The 26,286-nt window shown below is 39.1% G+C and overlaps 1 protein-coding gene across 1 annotated transcript; it reads right to left on the bottom strand.

Moving 5' to 3' along the window:
• On the bottom strand, positions 1-25,602 carry ACTR2 (actin related protein 2). The gene is made up of 9 exons (XM_063328390.1): positions 25,465-25,602; positions 19,250-19,360; positions 13,381-13,596; positions 9,174-9,246; positions 6,615-6,751; positions 5,651-5,800; positions 4,858-5,003; positions 4,301-4,433; positions 1-3,072 (listed from the first exon to the last, which is right to left on the bottom strand). Exons 1-9 carry the CDS (start codon positions 25,510-25,512, stop codon positions 2,902-2,904), a joined length of 1,185 nt encoding a protein of 394 aa, XP_063184460.1. The 5' UTR covers positions 25,513-25,602; the 3' UTR covers positions 1-2,901.
• Positions 25,603-26,286: the final 684 nt, after the last annotated feature.

The raw sequence follows: 26,286 nt of genomic DNA, 5'->3' as shown, positions 1-26,286 counted from the left end.
TACTTTGAAAAAAATCTGATTTTATTTTTGTATTGAAAAGACCTGTCAATTTAAATAGATGTTTATTTCCATTCATGGTCTCGACCAGTGTTGTGTGTTAACATTATTCAGAACTGTATAAAAAGCCATTTGTGTTACATCCGTTAACATCCTAGAACACTTGGAGCAGGGGGAGGGGTTTGAAGCAGCTTAACATTAAAAATAGGATGTTCCCAAAAAACTTACAACTGATGCGGCATCTTCTATTCTAATTTTATAGGAGCTGAAGCATATTGCAAATACAACTCAAGTTATTTGGTCTTCAAAAAAACCACTTTAAAACCAGATTGCTTTCATAGCAATATTGAAGCTGTCAGCTGAGAGAACACACACATACACTCTTGTGTGTGCAAACACACACATGGAGAACCACACTGAGCACAACTGGAACACCCCATTCAGTATTTGGATTACGTATGCGTTCTTCTGAATCCATGATTGCTGTAATTAAAAATGCTAGTTGCTTTTTCTTTTTTTTTTTTTTTTTTAATATATACACGGTTTCCATGGAAACCCAAGATTCTGCACAATCAACTGACATTTATTACTCATGGTGCTGTGAAGTTCTCTCGTGAAAGGGCCAAATTCCAAAACCTTTACTCAAACACGCACATACCTAACCAAGGCCAATGAACAGGGGAGAAGATGGTTTAGAAAAGAGGTTGCAAGGTCAAGGTCTAGATTTGAAAAATCACATGACAGATTGTCATTCAAAAAAAAGGTTTTTAAATCATTCTTTGGTTTATTTCCATGAGTCTCAATACTGTCCGAAAAGCCCAGAGACAGTCACATGAGAAACCATAGCTCCAAAGCAAGCCCACAGCATTTTTAAATCTTGTGTATTAAGTGTTCAGAAGACTACAGGAATTCAGAGTACCCCTTACATTCATGTCCCCAAAAATCTAGTAACTGCTTAAGTGCATGCACTGAGGCATGACCGGCATGCCTGTTAATTCATATTGTTCAAGTTAAGAGTAAATATAGCTGCAAAAAACCCCACCCACCTATAATTAAATGGTCATTACTAGCAATACTATAGTGACTGTCTTGTTATTAAAGAAATGCAGACGTGGTTTCTGCCTGTTTGGCGCTCTCAGCCAAAAGGAAACTGTCCGCTCGATTTAGAAAGAAAGCAAATTTTAAGAGTCCAAGGGAGTTTAATATTTCCGTGTTCCCGGGGTCAATTATTACTGTAAAGATGTAGACAAATGGCAAGTATATGAAAGCATCTCTCTTACATTCCAAGGTTTGGAAGTCAAAAGCAGACTTAACTTCCTTACACTTAAATGTTATGGTAGGCTTGGAAAACCAGTAAGAAGTGATACAATATTTCCATGAAAAGCAAAGTAGAACTAAGTCTAACTGGCATTTGGATGCAAGTAGTTTTTGCTATGCTTTATGTAAGGCAGATTTTATTGCAAAGATAGTTACCAGTCTACTAGTAGGAAGAAAAATACAGGCAACTATACTCAGAGAAGATGGCTGATAATTACTAGTGACAACTTCCATTTTTCAGAATAACTCATCTTTAATGTACTTTCTGGAAACAGCATTTTAATCACTGGTTTTCACTTCCTTTCCCATCACACATTAAGCATCAAAAATCAAGACTGGACAAAATGAATTGTGGATATTTACCAACCAACAACATCTCATATTCCAATGTTATTTTTAACTGGAACAAATATAGGTCATTCTCTATAACCTACTGCCAGTGGTTGTTTATAAATATCTGCTTGCTGCAATAAACACTGGTCATTGAAATATTCATTTGCAATAACTACTTGGCACTAGGTTAATATACTTGTAAAGTTTAATGGAAGTGCTTCTGATGCACACACAAGCACTTAAAACATCAGACTTTTAAAACTTAGTTTGGAGGGGGTTTAATATCTATAGTTAAAGTTTTCATGAGCATTTCTGAAAGCATTAAATCTCTTCGGAAGTTTAGAGGCTCCTGTCTCAGCACATCTAAGTTTCTCAACAATTACAGAATAGCTAATTTAACATTCTTGCTCCCTATGCTGAGACAACACGGTACCAAAATTTAGCTATAAAAAGAGGCATTTTTGGTCAGACTGACCCCCAGCTGTCCCTTAACAAAAAAGCAACACAGCTCCAACCTGTCTCCTCCCTCCAGAAAAAGACACCTAAGGCAACAAATTTACATTTGCCAGAGTATCAGGTGTTTCTCCGTTTGTGGCTACTGTGTACATGCCCACTTAGAGAACTACAGTATGAAAGCCCCACCACCACCTTTAAGGATAAACCACACCTCAGAAGCCAGTTTAGGCAGCAGTGCGTATGGAACCACATTTACATTGAAACAGTGTGTTAAAGCCATTCCAGCTAGTTAAACTAGTTTCTAAAAATGTTTAATCGAAATTCCTAATTGCAGGAAAGAAAAAAAAAAAGTAATCTTAACGTAGAGAGAGGCAAAAAGATGCAAAGATAACCACCACGATGATCCAATAGCAAAAGCTCCCGTTTAAAGGTTTTCTTATGCTAAAAAAGGCACACAACCCCTTGTGAACTAGAGACAAAAGCTAGCAGTACTACAGCAATAAACCCAGAAGAAAAAGCCTACCAGAATTACCCAATTGCCTACTGGGAAGGAACAATGAAGTAGACAGGCTGCTCTTGCTCTGTTTTGTTTGCAGGGAAGTGGTCAAATTTAATAGTCAAATTTAGCCACATTAAGAAACATTTAACAAAAGCTACCCCAAGAAACCAGAACAAAACCTGACCTTTGGGTCAAAAGGCCACAGACAGGCCTTTCCATAGCATGTAGCTGAGTGAGTTCAGAGATTGGCAATGAAAGAAAAAAAGCTTTAGACATGTGACGGGAACAAGCTTTGGGATTTATCGAACAGTCACACCAAGCTTCTCCAGCACACGCACTCCCTTTTCTTGGTATTCTTGTCGGGTCATCCAGAAGTTGTCTTTGTCTTTCATGATGTCTGCTAGAACTGCGCCACCCAAAAACACCATGTGCTTTCGACGAGGTGGATCTTCAATTCGGATCTTAAATTTCTAAGAAAAAGAAAAGAAACTGTTACGAGGATTCTTGAAATAAAGCCTTTCAAAATAAAATTGTGCTTTCCACCAGAACAATGAAATGGAAACCCTTTAGTGAGAAAAAATGCAACCAAAATACTGAAATGCTAGCATAGGGCACTCTGCATGAGCTTCCAGCTTGCGCAACCAAAGTAAAATAACTACTTTGCACTGGAAATTAGAGACAGCTATTGACACTTTCCCCAAAATTATACATTTGGTGTATCCACAAAAAGCCTAGGAGTCAGAATGAAAAAATACGGTCTTTAATTTTGTATTTCATGAACATGGTAAAGAGTGAAATACTTCCAAAGCTTCGATGGCTAAAATTGTCAGAAGTTACCAGATCATCAAATCACAAAATACTTTAGAATTATACCAAGTTGTAGAAGAGCAGATGGAACAGATTTTAAATTTACACAATCTAAACCAGCTTAACTAATTAATATTCCCTTAAATTCTTCAATGCTAAAGCCCTAACTTCAAGAGAAAAAATGGGTACAGTCAAAGCTATGTGTGAAATACTGTTTTTAACTTAAAACATCGGGTACAATTGAGTTGTTACATATAGCTGCAAAAGATCTTCAGAGAACGCTGTATTAAGAACTACGGAAGTTCAATTCAGTTCAACATTAGAAACTCCACTCACAGGAAATTTCTCTGTAAATGCCTCCCCCTTGAAAAGCAGACAGCATTACAACGCAGTGCTACCTCTGTAACATGAGTGTGGCTGTTTTCCGCTTATCAGGGTAACCACTGAACATGGGAAATTTATTCCACTTGAAGGTGTGTGAGAACTCTAGCTTTTTACTTTTGAGTATTTCACTTATAGCATGAACCAAAGCTTTCAAAAATAAAAAAAAAATATGTAATTTTTGCTCAATGGTGATTTCTAAGGCACAAAAACTCATTAGCTTTGTTAAACCTATATTACAAGTTGTGCCCTAGCATTTAACAGCCCATTTTACATTCAAACTAACTGAAGAGTTCAGGAATTACTTGCTATTAGCAAGGACTAGAAGGTGGCTTTCTTGCAGATATATACACAAGCCACCTACTCGAAAGGAACTGAGAGGCAGCAATTTTGCAAGTTGCATGGAGGGCCACACGCCGCTTCTGCCATTTCTGACTACTTGGTTCCCTCTAGTGGGGATTCAGGATAAATCGCTGCCCCACACAAATAAAGCCGCAACTCGCCACCTACCGAGAGTTTTTCCACGTCTCCTTTCAGAACTCGTTCCAGGTAGAGCTGTTTAAGTTCCCGCTCCAGTCGCGAAGGCAGCCCGGGGTACATGGTGGACCCTCCAGACAGCACGATGTGCTTGTAGAATTCAGACCTGACCAAAAAAAGAAAATAGTCTTTCTAGTGTCATATAGTACACTTTACAGAGCACAAATAGGTACAGGAGGGTAAATACAAATCTAAAAAATGGTCACTACACAAAAACCGCTTTTGTGTGTGTGTGGCAGAATTGCTCATGCTTTTCCAGGTGTCCTAGAAAGCAGCATTAAAAAAAAAAGCCCAACAACAAAACTGCACTTTCAAGATGTTATCCTTGCTTGTTCATACCAAATTCGTCAAGTTTCCAGATGACCCATTAAGCTCCAAGGAGTCATCTCAGATTGACCCCCACTCCTAGTATATACTCTCCCCCAGCAGCACAGATATTTGCGTCCAAAGCAAGAGATGTTATTTTGTTTGAACGCAGTTTTCGTGTCACCCTGCACCCTGTCAGAGGATTTTAAGCGTTCCGCTCTTACCTGGTATCAATGTCAGCAGCCTGGATGGTGTTAAACAGCAATTCAGCCACACCGACCCCCTCTACATTGATTAAGTGAGGCTGGAAGAGAGCCTCCGGTGCTTCAAACCGTTCTCCACCGACTTTGATAATCCTGCCATCTGGGAGCTAGTGAAGAAAACACACCATTTAGAAGACTACTTTTAGCCACTTGGATACTAAACAAACCCAGAGGAAATGACCTACATTGTTCCCTAATGTTTTAAAACAGGAAATTGTTGATAATTGTCACTGCTGCAAGAAGTCATTTGGTACTACTGAAGGAAGATACAAATTCTTCAATCATTACGCAATTTACTTAGCGACATCAGGGACCAGATACATCGATAATGACATACCAAAACACATTTCGTTGCAATACAGCTCCTAATATTGATTTAAAAGTCGATCTTACAGCAAGAGTAATGCTTTCCTGCAAGATCTTTTCTTTTGTGTGCGATCACAGGAAGTTTCCTCTAAGAGCAAGTTTACCATTCTTATCACTAGATACCAGCCTCATGTGTCACTGCCACATGGATGAAACTGAAACAATCTGACATGCTAGAGTAAGTCCACTTTCTCTATAAGTTCCCATAATTTAATACTCAAATTTCAAGGATCTACACTGACAAAAATGACTAAAGTCTTACGGAAAATGGGGGGGAAGGAGGGGAAGTGCGCTACTGCCAAGAAAAACGTAAAAGGAATCAAAGCTAAATGCTACCTGAATTTAAATTTCTGAAGTTTAGGACAAGAAAAGCTCTTAAGACACCCACCGTGTAGGATTCAACTAGTACTGTGGTCTCTAGTGCCAGTTTCTGCTCCTGTTCAATGTTGTATCCAACGTAACATAGTTTTTCCTTGATCATGCGAACCGTCTCAAAATCAGCAGAATGGTTGAAAGCATACCCTCGCAGTAAGAGGAGCTAAGAGAGAACACATTAGGTTAGCAGTAAATGAGAGGAACAGCCAGGATCTCTTTATCAGTAGACGTCTACATTCAAACATGTATCATTAAAAGTTTGTCTCCCTTTTTTAACTGCAAATTTAGTATTAAGTCAAATCTATCACAGTGTATCCGTTATTACCAGAAAAGTAGAATAGCAGCAGCATTACTCCATGTTGGAAATTTTCTTCTTCACTACAATTTTCAGTATAATCATTAAAAAGACAAGTGAAAGATAACCAAAAGAATTCTTATATATAGGACTTCACTTCAGAACACTCTGGTATTCTGGTTTAATCATCAAATTTGCCAATCCAGAATGTTGCTTCTATTTTTTTAAAAAGCAGATATTCTATGAAACATACTGTCTTATTTAATAGTCTTATTTAATAATGTAATCACTACACTATTTTCCACACTGTAAGAAAAAGTCTTTCTGCAAATAGATGAATAGAACTGATAGAATACAATTTTGTTTTCATTTTATGTACGAAGAAAGCCAACTTCGGAGTTTTTCCTTCCCAAATACGGAATAAAATCTCTTCCTACAAGATTGCTACTAAGAAAATGTGAAGTCTCTGAATAGTATCGATAATATCACATGTGATTTAGATGAAGAAACATAATAAGGATAGACTGAAGCAATACAGAGAATACAATACAGAGTTCTTTATGTAATTACCACATAAATAATAAAGGAAAAACGTATAGAGGTTTCTTGCTATCAAGGGATTTTAACTTGAACCAATGTACCACAGATATCAGCCTCAACCTTAAAAATTCTTCCCACTTACCTTAATGAGGTACCTAGTGATATCCCTCCCAGCGATATCTAACCGTCTGGTGAGATGAGGGAGAGAGAAACCTTCATAAACTGGGCAAATATGAGTTACACCATCTCCAGAGTCCACAACAACACCAGTCAACAAACCTAAAAGAAGGAGGGGGGGGGAGAAGTACAACTTTTATTAGCACTTTCATAAATAGAGCAGAATAGTAGTGTGTTTAAGATAGTTTTTTTTTTTCATTGTAATTTTAATACAACCTTTGTTCCCTCAGTGATCACTTTGGTAAAAGAAGTCACAATTTAAAATTCAGTTATTTCCATTCAGCTGGATTTTAAACTTAATGTTTTCATAGTAACAAATGCTTTCATACATGTGTTTTTAAAGTATTACCTCTACTTTTTCCTAGATGCTTATAACTCTACCGTTCACAATTTTATCTGTTGTTTTGACATATTAAATTGCACTCTAATTAAAGAGACTATCTAATATCATTAAATGCTTGTTGGGGCATAAATTCCTCCTCAGATTCAGTTGTATGTGTGCAACCTTATATTCATTTCTCAAATATGAAGAAACCTAGAGGTATTCAGGCCACAAGTTCACCTTGTTACAATTGTAAGGACTTGTTGATTTTGGCTGGTATTCGAAAAACAAAACAATGCTTTCATAAGGTAGAGAATTTTGGACTATAGAGCAGACATCTAATTTTTTTCCCACAGAAAAAGCGTTAGGCTGAATCAGATCCACTTCCATAGACTAAAGAAGTGAACTCTGGTGAAAAAAGTTTACCATAAACCCGTTAAATACAAAACTGAGATACCATAAGCATGTAGAAACAGAAGCTTCTATATTTCACTAACAAAATAAGTAAGAAGCAGAATTAACAGTGAAAGTTGACTAGAAAACAGTTTCCTAGTTTCTCCCAAGCTACCTAAAGCAAGAGTATTTTAAGGGGATCTGATCCCTTAAGATCAGATGATAATACTCCCTTAAGAGTATTTTAAGGGGAGACATTAAAATAACAAAGGAACATTTAATACATAATGGCAAGCAAGGTGCATTGGTTTGGCTACTGTAATTTGCTCAAGCTTTGTAAAGAGAAGGCAAACAAATTGGTTATTTGCCTCAAACGAACCAAAGAACACACCTTGGTTCAGTTGTGCGATCAGATCTTCAGATTTATTAGTGAACTGGAATAACGGCTACGCAAATGCAACAAGTCTTGCAGTCGGACTCACGCAGTAAGGAAGGAAACAGTCAGTCACAAGGGACTACACCTAACTCCAAAAGGCTGTTGTGAGGAATTGCTAAAGAATTTCCTAATTAGAACTAGGTTTTGATACATAAACCCCTTTGCCTTTAAAAGGCACACGCGCACACAGAATTCCAGGCAAAAGCAACAATTAGTCTTAAGAGAGCTTTAACAGCAGGAACAAAATGTGGTGCACTGAAGTAAAGCACGTCTCTGTATGTAATTCTAGCCGCTACTTTAATCTTTAATGTAATGTAAATAAGTAGGATGTTTTAAAGGGCTTTTTTTTTTTATTTTACTTTCAAAAGCAAATGTTCTATTTATGTGCAACTTGGTTTTTATATTTTAGAAGGTCTTCAACTTTGTTTTAGATGATAATATGTAGAAACACCATGAACTGCTCTAAGCCGCTTGGCATTTTGTTAGTCACAAAGTAATTGCACACTATATGGTAAAATACACGTACAATTATAGCAGAGTTTAAGACTATATGCGCTAGTCAATTAAATACTTATAAGGAATCAAACAAAAGAAAAAGCAAGGGGGAGGAAAAAAAAAAAAGAGTAATAGCACAGATTGCAGCAAATAAAATTAATATCCAGGTCTGCAAATATGGTTTTGGTTCAACTAGTTTTAATGACTTGCGTAACAGGACCACCCTTCCAGTATCCCATCACTTTTGCATAGAAACTATGGTGACATATTAGTGGACAAGGGTATTTATGTGCTGCTATGTGACAGCTAAACACACCGAGTCACTAGTAAACAGATATAAGGAGTCATGTTATTAGAACTGATGTGCTGGAGTAACTTCTTAAAATCCTAGATGGATTGCAGTCAATGGTAGAATTTCTGTCGAATTCAGTGAAGCTGTAATTTGCTCCTCAGGCTGAAGATCATTTGTTCTAGTTTACCTACAGCAAAAGAATCTTTTTTTTTTTTTAAACTAAAAATAGCGCAAAAGTCACCTAGCCATCATCTTGAAATTCACTTATGGTAATGAATTTTTCCTTTATCAGGAAATCAAAAGCATGCCATTAAGACTTGATGCCAAAGGCTAAATGACTACACCCTGAAACAATGACAGTTTTGATAAACCAGGTTTTTGCATTTACAAGCATGTCTCCACCATTGGTTCATGAAAATAACACCAACAGTGGTACCTATCAGTAGTTCCTCAAAAGAAAAAGCCAGCCCTTAAGTCAGAGCTGAGCTCACAAGAGCGTTGAATTGAGACCCATTAATACCATGTTAGTACTTTGGCTCAGCAACACATTTATAAACTAAACAGATCTTAAGTTATATTTGCCTACCTTGAGCATACAAAGTAAGAACAGCCTGAATGGCTACATACACCCCAGAAAACTGGTATGTCTCAAACATAACCTGTAAGATGAAGGCAAAAAATTAACATCCAAAACAGGCCAAATACTTAAAAGAAACTTCAGAGATGCTTGAAAACCGTATTTCTAGAATTCTGTATTTTTGCTAATCAAAAACAGTTTCCAAGAAATTTCATCACACAGATCCTACACAAACATTAGAAACCTACTTGCTTTATGGCAGTAAGTAGTACATTCAGTTCTATACCTTACCTGTTCACACAAGACAAGCCATATGAAATATTCCACATCCGTTTAGCAACGAAAGCGAATGCTTACAAGAAACCCACACACCAATTTCTGCAGCTTTACTAAGCCGTTTTCCAAAGTGCTTAATGAGTGGGAGGCAGTACTTGTAGACCAGCCAAGTACTTCATTACTGAAGCATGACTTGGGAATAGAGTGTTTGTTAAAGGTGTATGCTCTAAGTCTAACGAAGCGGGTTTTTTTATTCTTCCTATCAACGCTTACAGACTTTGTACAACTGCAAACCATGTCAAGTAAAGACCAAACAGACTCCTACAGGTATGAGTCTAGAATCAGCCCAGTGTCACAGGTTGTTCTCTGCATCTGGGCTGCCTTCTTCCCTTCTTTAAAGCACAACTGATGACAAACTTGTAGGATTAGTGCAAAACCCACTTCAATGGAAATAGCACAGGTAGGGCTAACTCCGTTACCACATACAGAAAACCACAGGTTTGCAGAACTCTTACTGAAACACGAAAAATAACTGCCTGTCTTGTAGATTAGGTTCCCCTAACCATTAAACTAGTTTCAGTGAAGAAACAGTCTCTAAGATTAAAGGATGTACAGTTTATAAGATCTTGGCTTCTTTATAAACACAAAAAAGGCCAAGTAAACAAACCATACTGTACAGCAGTTTTCCCCTCAAAATGCTTTACCAGGAAAAATGGCTGAACTCTGATTATTCCAGCACATACAGAAGTTTTGCTTTTGCTATTCTGCAGCCTCCTGAGCACTTCTGCAATTTCTAGGATTAGAAACTGATTAAATCCTGAGTACTCCCACAGCTCAAGTAAAAGATATCCAAATATTTTTAAAGAAAAAAAGCTGATGCCTGACAATTTTAGAATTCTGAACTATTTAAAGACCCTCCTCTGTTAGAATAGCATGATTTTAAACGGCTGGCCCATAGCAAAAAACCTGATCCTTGCAAAGTCAAGTTAATTATTTCATAGCTGTATCAAGCACACTGCAAAACCCCTGGGAGGACTGACGCCGCCTTTCTCGGGATATTTGCTGTGAGTGCAAAGTATAGCAGAAGTCAAGTGGAAAGGGACCCAGACAGGGTGAGCTGCAGAGCACCCTGCCATAAGAACATCACGCTTCAGGTTTTTATCAGCCCCCAATGTGAACTAGGTAATATAAAAGGAAATTTAATACAGCAGTCAGGCGCATGGGCTAAGGATGAGCAAGACATTACAAGGCTGGCGAGTAAATTCTGTACTGGCCACAATTTCGCACATACGCAATACCTTCAGAAACAAGAAGCAGAAGTGTCTGCCAGAAAAGGAACAGTTGAAAGGGCAACTGCTCAAAAAGAGATCCCATTTGAACAGTAGTTGTCTAAAACCAACACTATTCCAATGGATGAGTCTTTCAAACAGCCCGAGTGCTTACAAAATTAAAAACTAATTTAAGAAAAATCTAAATTGTCATCTTCATACAACAAAATGAATATTCAAATGGCATTAGTTACTGCCTTCACATGTTGTACTAAACCCTAGAAGCCACAGCAAAACCCTTTTATAACCTATATGCAGGCCTTTGGGGGGGGGTGTTTATTCTTTCTTTCAAGACATCTAGGTCTGTTCTATTTGACATGAGAAATGCCTTGACGCGGGACATATGCATTAACAAATCTTATGATGTAAACACTGAGCAGGATGTTCTGAAAAGATTCTTCTTCTTGTGACAGCAGTTTTTGGATTACCTACAAAGTGATGTTCTAATTGGGCACAGAAAGGAAGAACTAAAAATTAGGGAAAAAAAAAGATAAAGAATACTAGGTTGGGATTAAGAGAAGTGGCTGTGCTAGAGTATCTTCACAGCTACATGATATGCCATTGCAGTCCGGCTGCTCCTGGGGGTATTACAGAATGAGAACACAGCAGGTAACTGGAGCCAAACAAACAGCAAACACTCACTTAAGCTGAGGAGCAACCAGTGTCTTGTAGGTGCTATGAAAGAAACAGCACTTTTAAAATATATGTGTTTTACAATGTAGCTATCATGTGAACACTTGCTGCTGCTACTATGTAGCTGAGTTGATAGAGCGATGGGGTGAGGAAAGAGAATTACTGGAGCAGAATGAAGTACATTGTATGTAATTATCTATAATCTTGATATGGTCCAGATGACTAAGCTTTTCTTTTAAAATGCTGCTGCACTGTATCACAAAATGGAGAGACTTTATTATATTTACTGCAGGCTTTAGGAAAACTCTTAGTTCAGTCCTCTGCTTCATACTGTGCTAGCCTTCCTGAAAAGGAGGAGTCCATGTCAAAAGTGGAGAGAGTATAAGTATGTTGCAGTTAAAAACTAAATATTGCTAGTCTTCATAACACTGTGATCCATTCAAAATGTTAATAGAAACAGTGAGCTTCTCTAACTCAAATCTGAATTTACAAAAACGGATTCTAGGTCTCCCTAATCCTCTGGATTATGATTCAGTATCCACAATCTCTAGAGTGGTTTTAAAAAAGCAAATGGAGCAATACAAATATTTTATCAGGCTTCAGAAGCCATGAAAGACTTTTGAATTTATGGATTACTAAATCCCAGAATAACTAAAACCCAGCCTTTTGTGTTTAGCAGGAAGACAGAAACAAGAACACTATTGTAGACAGCTGAAAAGCAAAGAAGGCTGAACAGGAAATTCAACCATTCCTGCTACAGGGAGGCCACCCAGAATAATCTGCTATGTCTATCACACCGCAGCTGACTGATATACAATAGACGGTATTACTAATGTTGCATTACATAATACTTTGGTAACAGGTCCCTAATGTCCACAATTGCTAAGAAATCCTGAATTTAGATTGTACAGTTTGATTTTTTTCACTGAAGTTTTTCCAACTTTGCTATACTTCATTTGCTCCCAAGTCACTGAAAGAAAAGAGCGCAAACATATTCACTGCCACACTGCAGAAAGCCCTGCTGTAGCTGTGACAACAAAAGGATTTCAAAGGAAAGGTCGGCAGGTAATGATAAAGGTAAATTCTTATTAGAACTAAGCAACGGATTTGGGAAAAATACATACATACAAAGCTTTCATATTCAAAGTTCTGATAAATGGATAAGGTTTCAGATTTAGAACCCATTTTTCCTGCCCTATCAGCTACTCTAACACTACATTTTTTTAGTTACATTTTTATTACACTGAACACTTACATTAATTGAAAATACCTATAATGCTTGAGAAAAAAAACAAACCAAACAATGAGACAGGAAACTAAAGTTTTTGTTCTTGTCAAACGTTACTGCTCTTCAAAAATCAAGTCTTTGTCACATGGTACTAGAGCTAAACAACGTATATTTGACAACCTCCATTAATGTAAGGTTCAAACGGAGCTTAGGTCGCAGAGGCCAGCACTGTAAGATCGAGGATCCAAGAACCAGGCTTTCCTTCTTAGGAAGCTTTAATTGATAATCCCTAGCATTAATCAAAGATTAGTGAATTGGTTGTCATCACACCTTTGTCTCAGCTACCTCCAACAACACTGCTCCATCTGGTAGGCATCATCTTGCTCAAGCCTCATTTTCCTCTGAAGCATTAGTGGCTTACAGAAGTCCAAGTCATTTAGAGTAATTAATATTCATCTAATAGCTAGAATTGGCTATATTGATATATATCTTGGATACATGAAGATAAACATGTATTTCCAATTCTGCATCTTACTGGCGATATGGCTTGAGCCTGCTTATAGCTTTTGAATAAAGTCAGCTTGTTTGAATTTAACCACAGTAGCCTTCATGACTATGGCTGAGGATGAGTTTTGGTTAGAAAACAGGAGAATTGCTTTGCCTCAGACGGTTACCAGGTGTTCCAAGAAGTTACAATCTCTTAGCGATGCTTCAATGACAGTATATATCAGTTTCTATTAGACCGACATACCTCCACAATCTTCTCCCTATTTTTAGTTGGATTCATGGGAGGTTCTGTGAGTAGTATTTTACAATTTTTTGTGTCAATATTAAGTTTTTCTGGTCCAAACGTGTAATCCCAGAGGTGCTTCATATCATCCCAGTTCCGAACTATGCCATTCTCCATTGGATAATTAACTTCCAGCATCGATCGTAATTCACTTGCTTCGTCGCCAACCATGAGATCCTGTAAAATTTTAATACAGAAACATGTCAATGCTTGCAAAGTTTTCCAAACACCAAAGTCCTCAAGAATGACAGTGAACTGCTCCAGCCTCTGTACAATTGTGTTCTTAAACAATACCCACATTTTAGAATCATTTTCGGGTACTTAAGAGAAAAGTAGAATACATTTTATGCAGTATTTAAATTTGGTTTTTACCCATCCCAAACCTTTTCCAAAGTAAGCTTTGTTAATTCCATTCTCCAATTAACCTTAAAAAAACAAAAAACCCTGCTATAGCTAGGCCACAAAGACCTTTATAAGTACAGATGTTTCTCCACTGACACCTCCAAAATTCTTCAGTCAAATACTAATTTCAAAAGGCCAAGATGCAAAATAGCACATAAGGGTAGTAGGTGGGATTGGCAGAATATTTTTCCATGCATGTTGCAAATTTCTGTGCACAATACCAAAAAAGGAATAATGAGTGGTGAATAAGCATACCGAACAGTAGCAAAAGCAAATAAGAGATTAGAAGTTCCACACTAGACATTAAAAGAAACAATGGTTTACATATTGCCTATGTCAGTAGGGTGCAGAGAGACATATTTAAATATAAAATATACCCTCGTCTATTCCATGCCAGAAGGCCCAAGCAAAAAACCCCAGTAATGCATTCTTACACAAATACAACCAACTAATGCATAGTCTGTATAGTCATTTCACACTGATTAAGCAATCTGTTTCTTAAAGTTAGTTATGCAAACGTTGCACATTCAAATTAGTAGCACTGTATCTTCTCCTTTCCCACGTATTTCCCAGAGGAAGTATGCACAGTAACATCTTATCTTTGCTCCCTATTATATCCCATACTTTTCTAAATAAACCTTAACTGACTTGCTTATATTTAGCTTGTGAGAGCGCGTTTCTAAGTACCAATAACACTGTTTTCATACTAGTATTATATTAATTTCATTGCAAAAAACCCCAGCTTCATATAAAAGTATGCCACCACTTTGCAGTTACTGTGGCATAGAAAACTTTGACGTGAGGGTTACTCAGCCTACTATTTAATGCTAGGGAAAAAAGATGCACAATGAAAAATCCAGCATCCAGTTTACAAGTTTCCTTTTATAAAAGTAACCTAAATAGTTACTGTTGACCATAAAAAAGGAAGTTAAATGAAAATAATTTAAATCAAACCATTCCACTTCCACCCCCTCTCCCTGACAAGGCATTTTATTTGTTCTCCCTTCCACAGTAGGTCACACATCAGTTCTCTACTGTACAGAAGACAAAAGTCAAGACTCTAACATTTTAAATCAAATGTACTCTAGTGAAACAGTACTATGAAAACTCCACCACGCAGCCACGTTACTCCTGAAAATTTAAGACAGCAGAAACTCCAGCAGTTAGCAGAATCAGAAGCCTTTGTTTGTGCGTTATTCTCTGAGGATCTATGCTGCCGAACAGGACATGGCTCAGGGAAAGCCGCTATTCAAATGTGCAACAGAAGTTGCACAGAACTTTCAAGTCCTTTTAAAATTAAGTTAAAGGGCAGAACAACCATTCTCCAGAGCACGCTAACAAACATGCGCACTTCGTAGCTGAAGAGGAAGAAGGACAGCACAACTGAATTTGCAGAGAGGAACCCGTATCATGACATTCAATGTTTCCACCACTTTGGTACTCAGTAGTATTTCTCTAACTGAAATCTGAAAGTTGTTTCAAGCTCTTGGTTTGTAATATTAAATAGAGCAATTTCTACCATTAAAGATGCCGAGTTCAGGTTGATCTTTTAAGAGTTATTCTTAACATCTTGCAAACCTAGACGTTATGTAGCATTTAGAAGCAATACATAAAATATTCTCATTAATTAGTTGCTAGTAAACCAAAGCAATGAACAACGTCCAAAATAAGTGTGTATTCAAATGTAAAATGTAGAACAAGACAGAACAATGAATAGCATCAAAAAATAACATAACAGCTACTAGGTCCCATCAAGCAAAAATGGTAAACAAACAGCACAGGGGCACCTCACTTACCATCTTTTTGTTATTCTACTTCAACGGGTCAAGAAAGGTGAAGAAAGAAGGTAGAAGCAAGAAAGTCAGAAAAGGCCTAAATGAAATTCTCAAATTATTTTAATTACACAGTAGATATAGGCTGAAAAGAGACGCACGTACAGCAGGAAGTGATCTGAGTTAGTTTAGTTAGGGCCAAACTAACATTCTCAGGCTCACAGATTAAAATGTCTCTTTAAAGGAAGCTATAGCTACTTGTCAGCAGCATGTCATGTTTAAGCATCTTACGTTGCAAACAAGATCAGTATATCTGCCTGTTTCTCATAAATAGGATTCTGTGCATAAATATTCTGTAACACTGGAGTTTTAGCCCGGGCAAGGCATTTATCTGAACTAGACAAGACTCTGCACAAGGCATTTGATCATAACTAGCTCTGACAAATGCTAAATTTAAATTTTGTTTTAAAAATTCCGCTTTAAATACCTGAGAACTGAAAACTGTAACATAAAAGCATTCACCTATAAGCAGGCTAATCTGTTCATATATCACGGAACAAATACACAAAAAGAATCAAATAAGAGATATTTACTTAAATTATGGCCCCTACTCTCAGCATGGAAATAAAACAATCATGAAGTGCAGCAGTAAGAGCAGTGTCTCAAAGCTCTTTCCCTACAACAAACTCTGGAGGTAGGAAAATACGATAATTAAAGCAGCCAGGAAGCACTATGAGAAATCTGAAGTGTATGTGTACAAACATTGTCCAAAATTATACTAAAGCCATTTTCATGAGTACTGAGATTTTTCCTCCTTTGATTAAATTTACTTTGAGTAACCTAAACTGTCAAAAGCCATCTGATAACTATCAGCGCCATTAAGGCAAATCTACTTATTCTGCACATTGTGTCAGAGGAAAAGCACGTAGAGCTTCTGGCAGCTGCCTTTGCCCAGGCAGTACCAAAGAGGCTGGTCAGAGCACGGCCCTCTTCCTCACTTCAAATCCGGAGAACAACCTTCTCCAAGCTGTGTTTGGCAGAAACTGAGCAGAACTGCAGGACACAGACTATGGCTCAGCAGGTCACTGGGTCTGATCTGCCCTAAAATCCTGATTGTTTTAGCTACTCATCAGTTCCACCTTACTAGGAAGGAAACCTGCTTCCCCAAACCTGCTTCAAAGCTTGCCAAGCCAGTAAAAGCTAAGAGCAGCATCTATGCTTCCGATTTTAGAGTTTTAAGGTTGCAATTTTAAGCAAAATAATCTCAGTAATAACTGAATTTTTATATTTATGTCACGAACTGGGGACTCTGAGTAGGAGAACAAGCTATGTCCCTGCTGCTCTTCCCTTCCAAAAGGAAAACATGGACAAGGCAACTTGAAATCAGCAACTCAATAGATAGATGATAACCAGTTTTGATCAGCTTCCAGATTCTCTTCACAGAGTTTCTGAATTTCACAGGAATGACAGCTTTTCTGAATAGTTTTGAAAAGTTAAACTGATAATCTTCTTGACAGCTTCCTTTACTCAGTTTGAAACTTATCCCATAAGAATTTGCAGTGAATGGCTAGAATTGAGTTTTGGCATAAGACTCATCTCCTAAATTAAATTTTTTAGGAAATCTGCAAGAATCTCACAAAGAAAAACAGCTCTCACACTTAACAAGTCTTCCTACTGTATTATCCTACCAGGAAACCCAAAGTATCTATGGCAGGGATTTCTTCTCTTGATACAGTTTCCTTAAGAAAGAGTGACAAGCTATTATAGGCAGATGCTATAGAACTTCTAGGAAGAATCTAGATGCAGTTTATACTCTCTAAAATACACCATGCTCAAGCAGAAGATGGGCAATGCACGCGAAATTATAGTTTACTGGTTCTTTTACACTGATCTCATAGCAACTAATCACTTACACTTCCTATCCTTCCAATTCAACACTGTCATCTGTAATGATATAAACGAAGTTATCAGGTAATCAGAGGATACCAAAACTGGCAAGACAGGCTGTATCAGATCAGCTGGAGAGAAAACATGACTTCAACAATGAGATTTCATGCAAGAGAGCTGGCGGTTTTTTGGGGTTTTTTTTGTTGTTGTTGGTTTTTTTTGTTTTTGTTTTTTTTTTTTTACTTAAGACTTGTAAATCACTGCATAACTTTCATAAAACTCTACCAGGATCTTTTTGAAGAAATTGTCACATTAGTTCAAGTAGATATCTGAAGAAACACTTCTCTCCAGGTCTTGCAAGAAAAAGGAAGATGTTTTTTCTCTCTTCTTCCAAAAACTCCCATCTACTGTGAAGGGGAAAGATCTCCATCCTTTCAACCAAATTGTCCTAGCTGACACAAGGTTAGTGGTATTGCAATATTAAAAAAACCCCAAAAAACAATGAAACAAACCAAACCAGAAAAAAGAGTATTTTGGAAAGGTCTGATGTCTTTCATCCTCTTGACTTCCTAGTATGGCCTTCTGCTGATACTACTAACTTTTTACAGGCAGCAGCAGAAATCAGATAAGTGAAGTTCTCCTTGTCGCCCACAGGGTTCTGAAAACAGGGAACAAGACTGGGCACATTATTTTTTTTTTCTTTTTACAAGCTGCTGCTCAGAAGCAACAAGGAAAGCAAAACTGAAAGCCTGTACATGTGTAGTTCTACTTGACCTTCACCAGACGAAGTGAGGGCTTCTACAGTTCTGCATTGCCTCCTGCTTCTCCCTCAAGTTCCTCCTTCTGCCTTGCTCTCGAACCGGAGCCTGCACAATTGTCTACTAAGGCGGTCAAAACTTTACCTGACAAAGAAATCACTCTTTTTCAGCTGGATCAGCTCACTAAAGTGTCTCAACACATGACTGCACAAGCAGTACAACCAGCACAAGGTGAGAATGCGTGGCTAGGAGCAAGAAGGTAGGATGTGACCACAGCAGGGCCAAGACGTTTACTGAAGCCTGTATTGCAGAAGCAACTACTAATATTTGAAGCATTACTCTGTAATTACAAAATAAAGTGAGAAAGGATAGCTCCCCAGATTTCAGAAAAAGACGCTCAAACAGTGGTGTCCCCCCACCATTCCAAGCTTGGAATAATGTCCCAACATGAAGTAGCCTGAACACAGCCTCCACTGGTGTGGAGTACCTACATCTATCAACAGCAAAAAGAAAAGAAAACAAAAACAACAGAAATAATGAAATGCAAACATGACCAAGGTTAAACACCTCATACAAGAACACCGATGATCAACTGTGAATAGAAAGCAAAGAGTATAGAAAGACCTGGAAGCTCCAGCAGTTCTTCAGCATTGTCTCAGAATCCCACAGTACAGCTTGGTGACAAACATCAACCACTTCCATCTGATTTCTGCCTTCTAATCTTGACATCATTTATGTATTGGCATTTGAAGCCTCTTTTTGCCCAGAACCACTTGAGCCCTACCTCAGTTGGACTATCTGAAGGCCTCCAGTGCTTCAGATTACACTCTTAATAACTTTGTAGTTTGTGACAAGCTAAAACCCAATATAGAAATGAATCAAGAGATACTGAAACAGCATAAAGGGGAATTAAGGAAAAAGCATTTCCAAACATTACATAAGTCAAAAGCTGTCCTAAATATTTTTATCTGTCAGAAAGGAATAATAATGAAATAAAACCCACCAACTTACCTTGATTTCAATGTTTCCCACTTTAGCAGTTGATCTTATAATGGGTCTTCCAACCAAAGCTGGAAAAATGTGCTCCGGAAAATTTGAGCCTGCGTAGCCGCATTTCACAAACTGAAAACGAATAAATAATTTTATTAGAATACGCATTACTTTTGTTTACCAATAGAAACCTGCTTTGGGGTAAAAAATTAGAACCCCAAATTTAACTGCATGTGTCCCACTGGAAACCAATTGGAGCTACACTTTCAAACCAATTTTACACATTTCAGATGACACATACATCTGTAGAACCGAATTAAAGTACCTTACAGAATGTTTTCTGAATCAGACTGTCAGATTTTTGAGAAACAGTATTAAAATAACTAAGTATGTTGAGAGGTGTAAAAGAGTCCGGTGTTTGAATTTGGATTCATGCCGCTCTATAAAAAAGTTCTCTAGCAATATGAAACACATCATTTTGTAATGGATCACCTTACAATGAGTACCCAATGCGATCAAATTAAATCACCTCTCCAACTAGAGCACACAGTAGCATAATGAATTACACATCAGAAAAAAACAAAATCTTGTGAATTCAGGTGTAACACTGGTATAAAAAGTGTTTGACAGTGAACTAGCAGACAGTGCAATTCAGATGGATCTCTCAGAGTTTCATAATTTTCAGGGCTTCATTTAAGGAGAAAGACATGAGTTTGCAGTAAGCACTTCTAAAACCAACAGCACAACCAAAATCTCAGCTGATGGTAGTTCACACCAAACAGGATACTCTGAAAGAGTGTTTGTTACCAAAATACATATGAAAGGAAGCTTTGTATCACTAGGTCCCAACATAGTATATACACTAAGAAAACAGCAAGGATTAACTGAGTGTAAAAAAAAAAAAATACAGCCACTAGAGGAAGTGGAGCTGTAAAACAAGTAACTTCATGCTGGCCCATTTAAAGTTCAATTTTAGCTCGGTGATCAGCACATTATGTTCTTCAGCTATCCTACTTGATATTCATATATCACACACTGATGTTCTGCTTGCAGCTCATCTAGAGCAGGCGTCTTTTTTTTTTTTTTTGATGCACACCTAGCGTACATGCCAGAACAACATCCTGCAGTCACAAACTAAACATTAAGCATTTTCATCTGCAAAATTACTCAACCATCTAGGTGTGTAGCAGCAGCAACACAGCCTCACGGGATCATTCAGGTTGGAGGGAACCTCGGGAGCTCTCTCAGCCAACGCTGGGCTCAAAGCGGTCAACACTGAATTCAGACCAGGTTGCTTAGGGCTTTCACCAGTCAGGTGATGGAAGCCTCCAAGTACAGACAATTCACAGCCTCCTTGGGACCCTGTTCCAAAGCTTAATTCTCCATTTCAGGTTGTATTAAAAGCCATCTGCTAGAATTTCCAGAATGCTCAGTGAGTTTTTTTGAAGTGAGGTCTGAAGACTGCCACTGAAACAATTATCACAGCAAAGAGTACAGCTAATTGCAGCTGAAGGGAATTCTGCCATAACACTAACGGTAACATGAAAAGTCACCTTCTGTTGCTCTAAATTCTTCGCCTTACTGCAGTAAAAAGGGCACTTCTTTTAGAAAGAAATTTATAAAGCCAGTTACGGAAAGAGACAAGGGATATTTTAATTAAAGTTGGGCTAATACAGAGGGGAAGGGACTTTTTTTTGCTTTTTGTGACCCTAATTTCTTTCACCCATTCAGTGCTTGCTGTCTCCAAAGGCAGAGCTGCTTGGAATACCTGAGGAATGACACTACGTATACAACTCATTTCACTCGATCAAGGGTTCTCTGAAAAGGCAAGTATTTATCAAATCTTTTGCTTATACAAAGGCCAGAAGTACCTACAAGTTACACAGATCTTAGATCTTATCTGTGTATTCAAGAATGCAGTGCTGCAATGAGAAAGCAAAGAGTAGCCACAAGCATTTTTGGATCACACCACCTGAATACACCAGAAGACTTTACCAGAAGTTTTCTACCAGAGGAAACATATGAGCCATTTTAAAGGACTGAGCTGAGTTCAAATAATGGCATCCAAATTTATTTTAAAAATAAACTCCCTTTCAGACTTAGCAAATTACTGCATTCTGGGCAATCACACAATTTTTGTTGCGACTACAATATTTGGGTACGCTAGTTATAAATTTCACCATGCAGGACCTGGGCAAGCTAGAAGGAAGTTCTATAAAACAGCCCACACAATCCCATCCTCCAGCGCAGAGTTTCAGAAATTGTTCTGAGTACAATCGTAAGCACCTCCAGGTAGCCCATGCACCTTTACATTTGCTTACAGCTTTTCCTCCTTTTCTTTCCCCCAGCATGAAGCAACTTCCCTAACAGTCATCACCAACTGTGTTGGCCAACAGAAGTAACAGGACCAGTAACTTACTAAATGAATCTTTACAACTCAAGCCACTGAAGCACCCCTCAGTAAGCTCCGCTACCCACACAACAACTACTGCACAAAATCAGTAAGTGCCTCTGGGTCAACCTTAAAAATACCTCCCCAAGTCACATACAACTATGCTGACCTAGAAAATCCCAGCCTACAAAAATACTCTTCTAAGTTATTACTATTCAAACTGCAATAGTAACTTCTAGCCCCTTTCCGCGTTAAAGCCTTGAAACACCTTCCCAGGTCATTAACAATGTTGGCAATTAACAAATCCTAGATTTTAAAAGCAGACTGTCATTTCTCCAACCAGCCTAAAACAAAATGAAAACCAGATCTAATCTATGTGAACTACAATAAGCACAATTAATCTTGGACATTCACGATCTGTTCCCTACCTCTTTCGGGCCAGAATAGACCGCCTCAAAAAGGACATTTTAACAAAGTTTGGTAAACTCAACAGGAGACAGATGGGGCAAAATTTTAACTCGCTCTCTTCCCTTTCAAATTTGAAGTTTACCCCCCCAGGCTACATGAAAATTTGGTGAAGATGAGAACAAGTCAGCCTTGTACATCAGCTTTCCCAAAAATGAGAACATCCCCAGCGTAGTATTTTCCCTGACGTGTTACTGAATACCCAGCTGGTTCAGTAGGTTCATGACGATGTAGCATTGGAAACTATGGCTGAAGAACCAGATTTGGTAAAACTGCCAACAGCTAAATGCACCTAAGAAACACAAACGTATCCGCAGAATAGATCTTGAACGATTTTTGATTTTTGAAGGGGTACAAGAAACATAAGATATTTCTCCCTTCCTCACAGATGATCCTCCAAAACCTTCAGTTAAGTGTCATGAACTGCAGTAGCTTGGAATACAATCAGCTTCTCTTTTCCAGTGCCAGACATTAAATACTCACTGTTCTTTCCACTCTCAATGTGAAACCTTCTAACAAAATTTAAGTATAGCACACTTGTTTCTCTTCCGTTCCTTATTGTGCACATCCCTTGGACCAATTATCAAATAATTTCAGTACAATGCTTAGTATATACACCATGTCTTGAACAATAACACCAACACTCAATGAATTTACACATCTTTGTAAGGAAGCCAAGAGTTCATCATCATTCATTTTTGCAAGCATTTGATACACATTCAGAATATTTTAAGAATAGCTACTTAGCTTGCCTGTGTGCAAGACCACACATGTAAGAAGTTTTACCATATATAGTTTCTTCTCCATTTCACTGTGGTTTATACTGACTCTTTCACTTCCTACTGAGTCATCGAACAGTAAGAACTTGTATGTATAAGTACTCTTTCAAATGAAAAGAACAAGGAAGCTCGCAAACAGGTCACGTGACAAGTTTTAAAATGAATACTAATATTCTTATCAGGTCTCTGTGCCTGATTCTTTTGATTGATGCAACTCTCAAACAAAAACCCTAAACACAATTAGAGTAATTTTACAGGCCAAGTAACTTACAAGTTGTCCTCTACCAATAAGACCACCCATCTCTAATGCTTTAGACCTTTAAGATGCCATTGTCTGCCTCTCTGCTACACTATATGTTGCAAGAACTTCCTTCTAGTCACCTCTTCCTCATATATCGGTTGCAGCCAGATACATGAGAAGTCCTATTACAGCATAACAAGAACAGTAAATTTCAAAGACAAGCCTAAAGTTAAAATTGCACCTGATTTTTCTAAAGATATTCTCCATTTTTAGGTAATACTTCTGGCACCTGGCAAGAGATTTCATTTCAATCATGGTTTTTACGTATGACATATCACAGCGTACCAGAAATCATTCTGACATAAATCATCTCTTCTTTGTCATACAGAAAAAAATATTATCATAAAAATACTGGTTTGGCAATATAGGACCACTTGGTAATCTCAATACACAGTTGAGGCTCAAAAGCTTTACTGAATGGAATTTTCTTCAACTTTTATTACCCCATTTCTAGTTCAATTATCCTGATACAACCTAGTATTTTGAGTTTACTGATTTAACAATGATTTCTTGACACTTTGGCTCTCCCACACGATGAACCCTGTGGCCGGGGTGCTTCCACGGGCATGTTGTTCTGCTGAGAGGCCAAACACAACCCAAAGTAGCACAAGCTGAAGTGACACAGGCCCCTCCCCTCGGCACCGCAGCAGCACTATAAAGGTACCTTCCACTGTTATAGTTATTTATATCCTGCCAGTACCACTCCCAGAGGAAACAAAAAACGGATCATTCCAAGATGTCTCTTGATGTAAAAGCACACACAGATATGTTACACTGTACAAAATCCATGTTGCAAACCCAGCTTGAGACGTTGGGTAAAAATAACAGCTTTTACCCCATGCCTCACAACTTACTGAGACCAGCCGCAGCACAACACTGCTGTCACTACCGATATATTAAATGTTTTACAACCCAATGATTTATCGCTACATAAAGGATCACACTAAAGGATGAAGCTCTAAAATTTCTTTAGGATGTGGGCTTGACAATAACAGTATTAAACAATGAAAAAAACAAAAATCCAACAAAAAAGCTTCCACATCCCTTTGTAAAAAGAAAATGGTAAATGCTTTCTTTTTTTCTTTCCTTTTTCTAAATGACAGTATAAAAAGTGCCCAAAGGCTCCAGACCCCAGTCCTATTAACAACTTTTGCTACAGGAAGAAAAACGAGAAGACATCAGAACTGTCAAACCCCAGAACTGTCAAATATGATGTTCTTCTTCCTGAACTGTTCTAATCATTTCAGATGCTAATTGGAAAACCCTCTAATTCAGGATGCTGAATCTCTAACGTCATCCTTTGTCTCAAATATTAAAAAAGAAAGAAAATCTTTATTGCAAAAATAATAATCACTTCCTTTTTTTTTTCTGACATTCAAGAGATCTTTATATGCTATCTGCTGTGTTAACTCTCCACATAACATTTCTTCACTGGGGGAAACCCTAGGTTTCTAAACAAAATTCCCAAGTGGAAATACCCACCTATAGCATCTTATCTTTTTTTTGCTTTAAAACGGTATCTGACACTTCCTGTCGAGGCACCTCAATGCCTGTGTACCACTGACAAAAGTGTGAATTTCTAGTGGGTGCCTGCATGCTCATGGAGGGCAGAAAAGGGAAAAGGATGGGGAAAAAATCTTTGGGGTTCTCTTGATTTAAAAAACAATGCCAACCTTGAGCATGTTGCAGATGAGGAAGGTATTAATGAACGGTCCATTTTGACCAGCAGTTGCAAAATAAAATAATATCCTAAAAGTAATAATCCTGCATACAGAAACACATCCCTGATGGCTCAACGCACAATGCACTCATTCATAATTTTTTTAAAAATGGCATTTTTGGTTAAGCGCTCGTTGCCACAGGGAGACATGCTCAGGTTATGTACAGAAATAAGATATTAATGAGAAACCAGCAAAATGCCGTGGAGGGACACACACACACCCCACCAAAGACCTCCGAGGTAGATTTCCCTCAGAAACAAGGGAAGAACCGGCAAAAACCGCCGGGATCGGGGTTTTTCTGCCCCGAGCTCGCCCCGGCTCCATTCATTCCGCAGGCCCGCACCGCGCCACGGCGGGGCCGGAGCGGGCGGAAGGCGGCAAGGCCCCTCGGGAGATGGTGAAAGGGAAAGGCTGGGAGGGGGAAGGCGGCCGGGCCCGGTAGCGGCGACGGCAGGCCGGGCGCGGCCCGCGGGCGTGCCGGCAGGAAGCCGGGCCTTGTGCATTGGGGGGGTGAGGGGTAGTCGCCCTGCTTCCCCTTCCCCGTCGGCAGGGCGGATCCCAGTGCCGGAGCGACTCACCCCGGTGCCGTTGTCGCACACGACCACCTTCCTGCCCAGCGTGTCCATGTCGCCGTCGCCGCCCCGACACCGACACCGACCCGGCCGCCGCCGCCTCAACCTCCGCCGGGCCCCCCCCGCCCCGCTCCGCGCGCGCCCGCCCGCCGGAAGCTGTCAGCCGCCCGCCACCGCCCAATCAACGCGGCGACACCCCCCCCTCCCCGCACGGCCGCCCGCCTCTTCCCGCCCCCGTTGCCATGGCGACGGGCCCGCGGCCTGCCCCGGCCCTCTCCCTGACAGGAAAGCGGCCCCAAAAACGAGCCCGACAGCCAGGTTTATTTTTTTTTTATTTATTTTCGCGTTTCGCCGAGGCCCAGACGGGGACAGACAGACAGATCCTTTCTCTGCCGCCGCAGGAGCGCAGCATGAGGTGCCCGGGGCAGCCGCGGCAGGGAGCCAGGCGAGAGCAGCGTCCCTCACCTCATGAGGAGAGCAGGCCGCAGGCCCAGGGGCTGCCCACCTTCCTCCGGGCTGAGAGGCCGCACGCCTGCCCGCACCTCTCACACCTTCCCCTCCACAGCAGCCTGCGTCTAAATGGGTCTGTCTGCCAGCTCTCCTTGCACAGAGCGAAATAAGGCAGCCGTTAAAAGAACTATTTATCATTTCAGCCTAGGGGGAAAGGGGACTACAGGAAAGATGGGGAGAGACTCATTATCGGGGAGTGGAGCGATAGGGCGAGAGGGAATGGTTTTAAACTGCAACGAGGGGAGATTTAGATTAGATACCAGGAAGAAAGTGTTTACTGTGAGGGTGGTGAGACACTGGCCCAGGTTGCCCAGAGAA

This window comes from Chroicocephalus ridibundus, chromosome 3 (genome assembly GCF_963924245.1).
Source record: "Chroicocephalus ridibundus chromosome 3, bChrRid1.1, whole genome shotgun sequence".
Lineage (NCBI taxonomy): Eukaryota > Metazoa > Chordata > Aves > Charadriiformes > Laridae > Chroicocephalus > Chroicocephalus ridibundus.
This window is presented reverse-complemented; position numbering and strand designations above follow the sequence as displayed.

Bases quoted from the DNA above. Each gene is read 5' to 3' on its own strand.
- ACTR2 (XM_063328390.1), bottom strand. From the start codon at position 25,512: ATGGACACGCTGGGCAGGAAGGTGGTCGTGTGCGACAACGGCACCGGG. The intron at 6,752-9,173 runs GTAGGCAAATAT...TCCTTCTTTTAG, and splicing joins TCTTACTTTGTATGCTCAAG to GTTTGTTGACTGGTGTTGTT. The intron at 5,004-5,650 runs GTGGGTGTCTTA...TTTCTTCACTAG, and splicing joins TACTAGTTGAATCCTACACG to CTCCCAGATGGCAGGATTAT.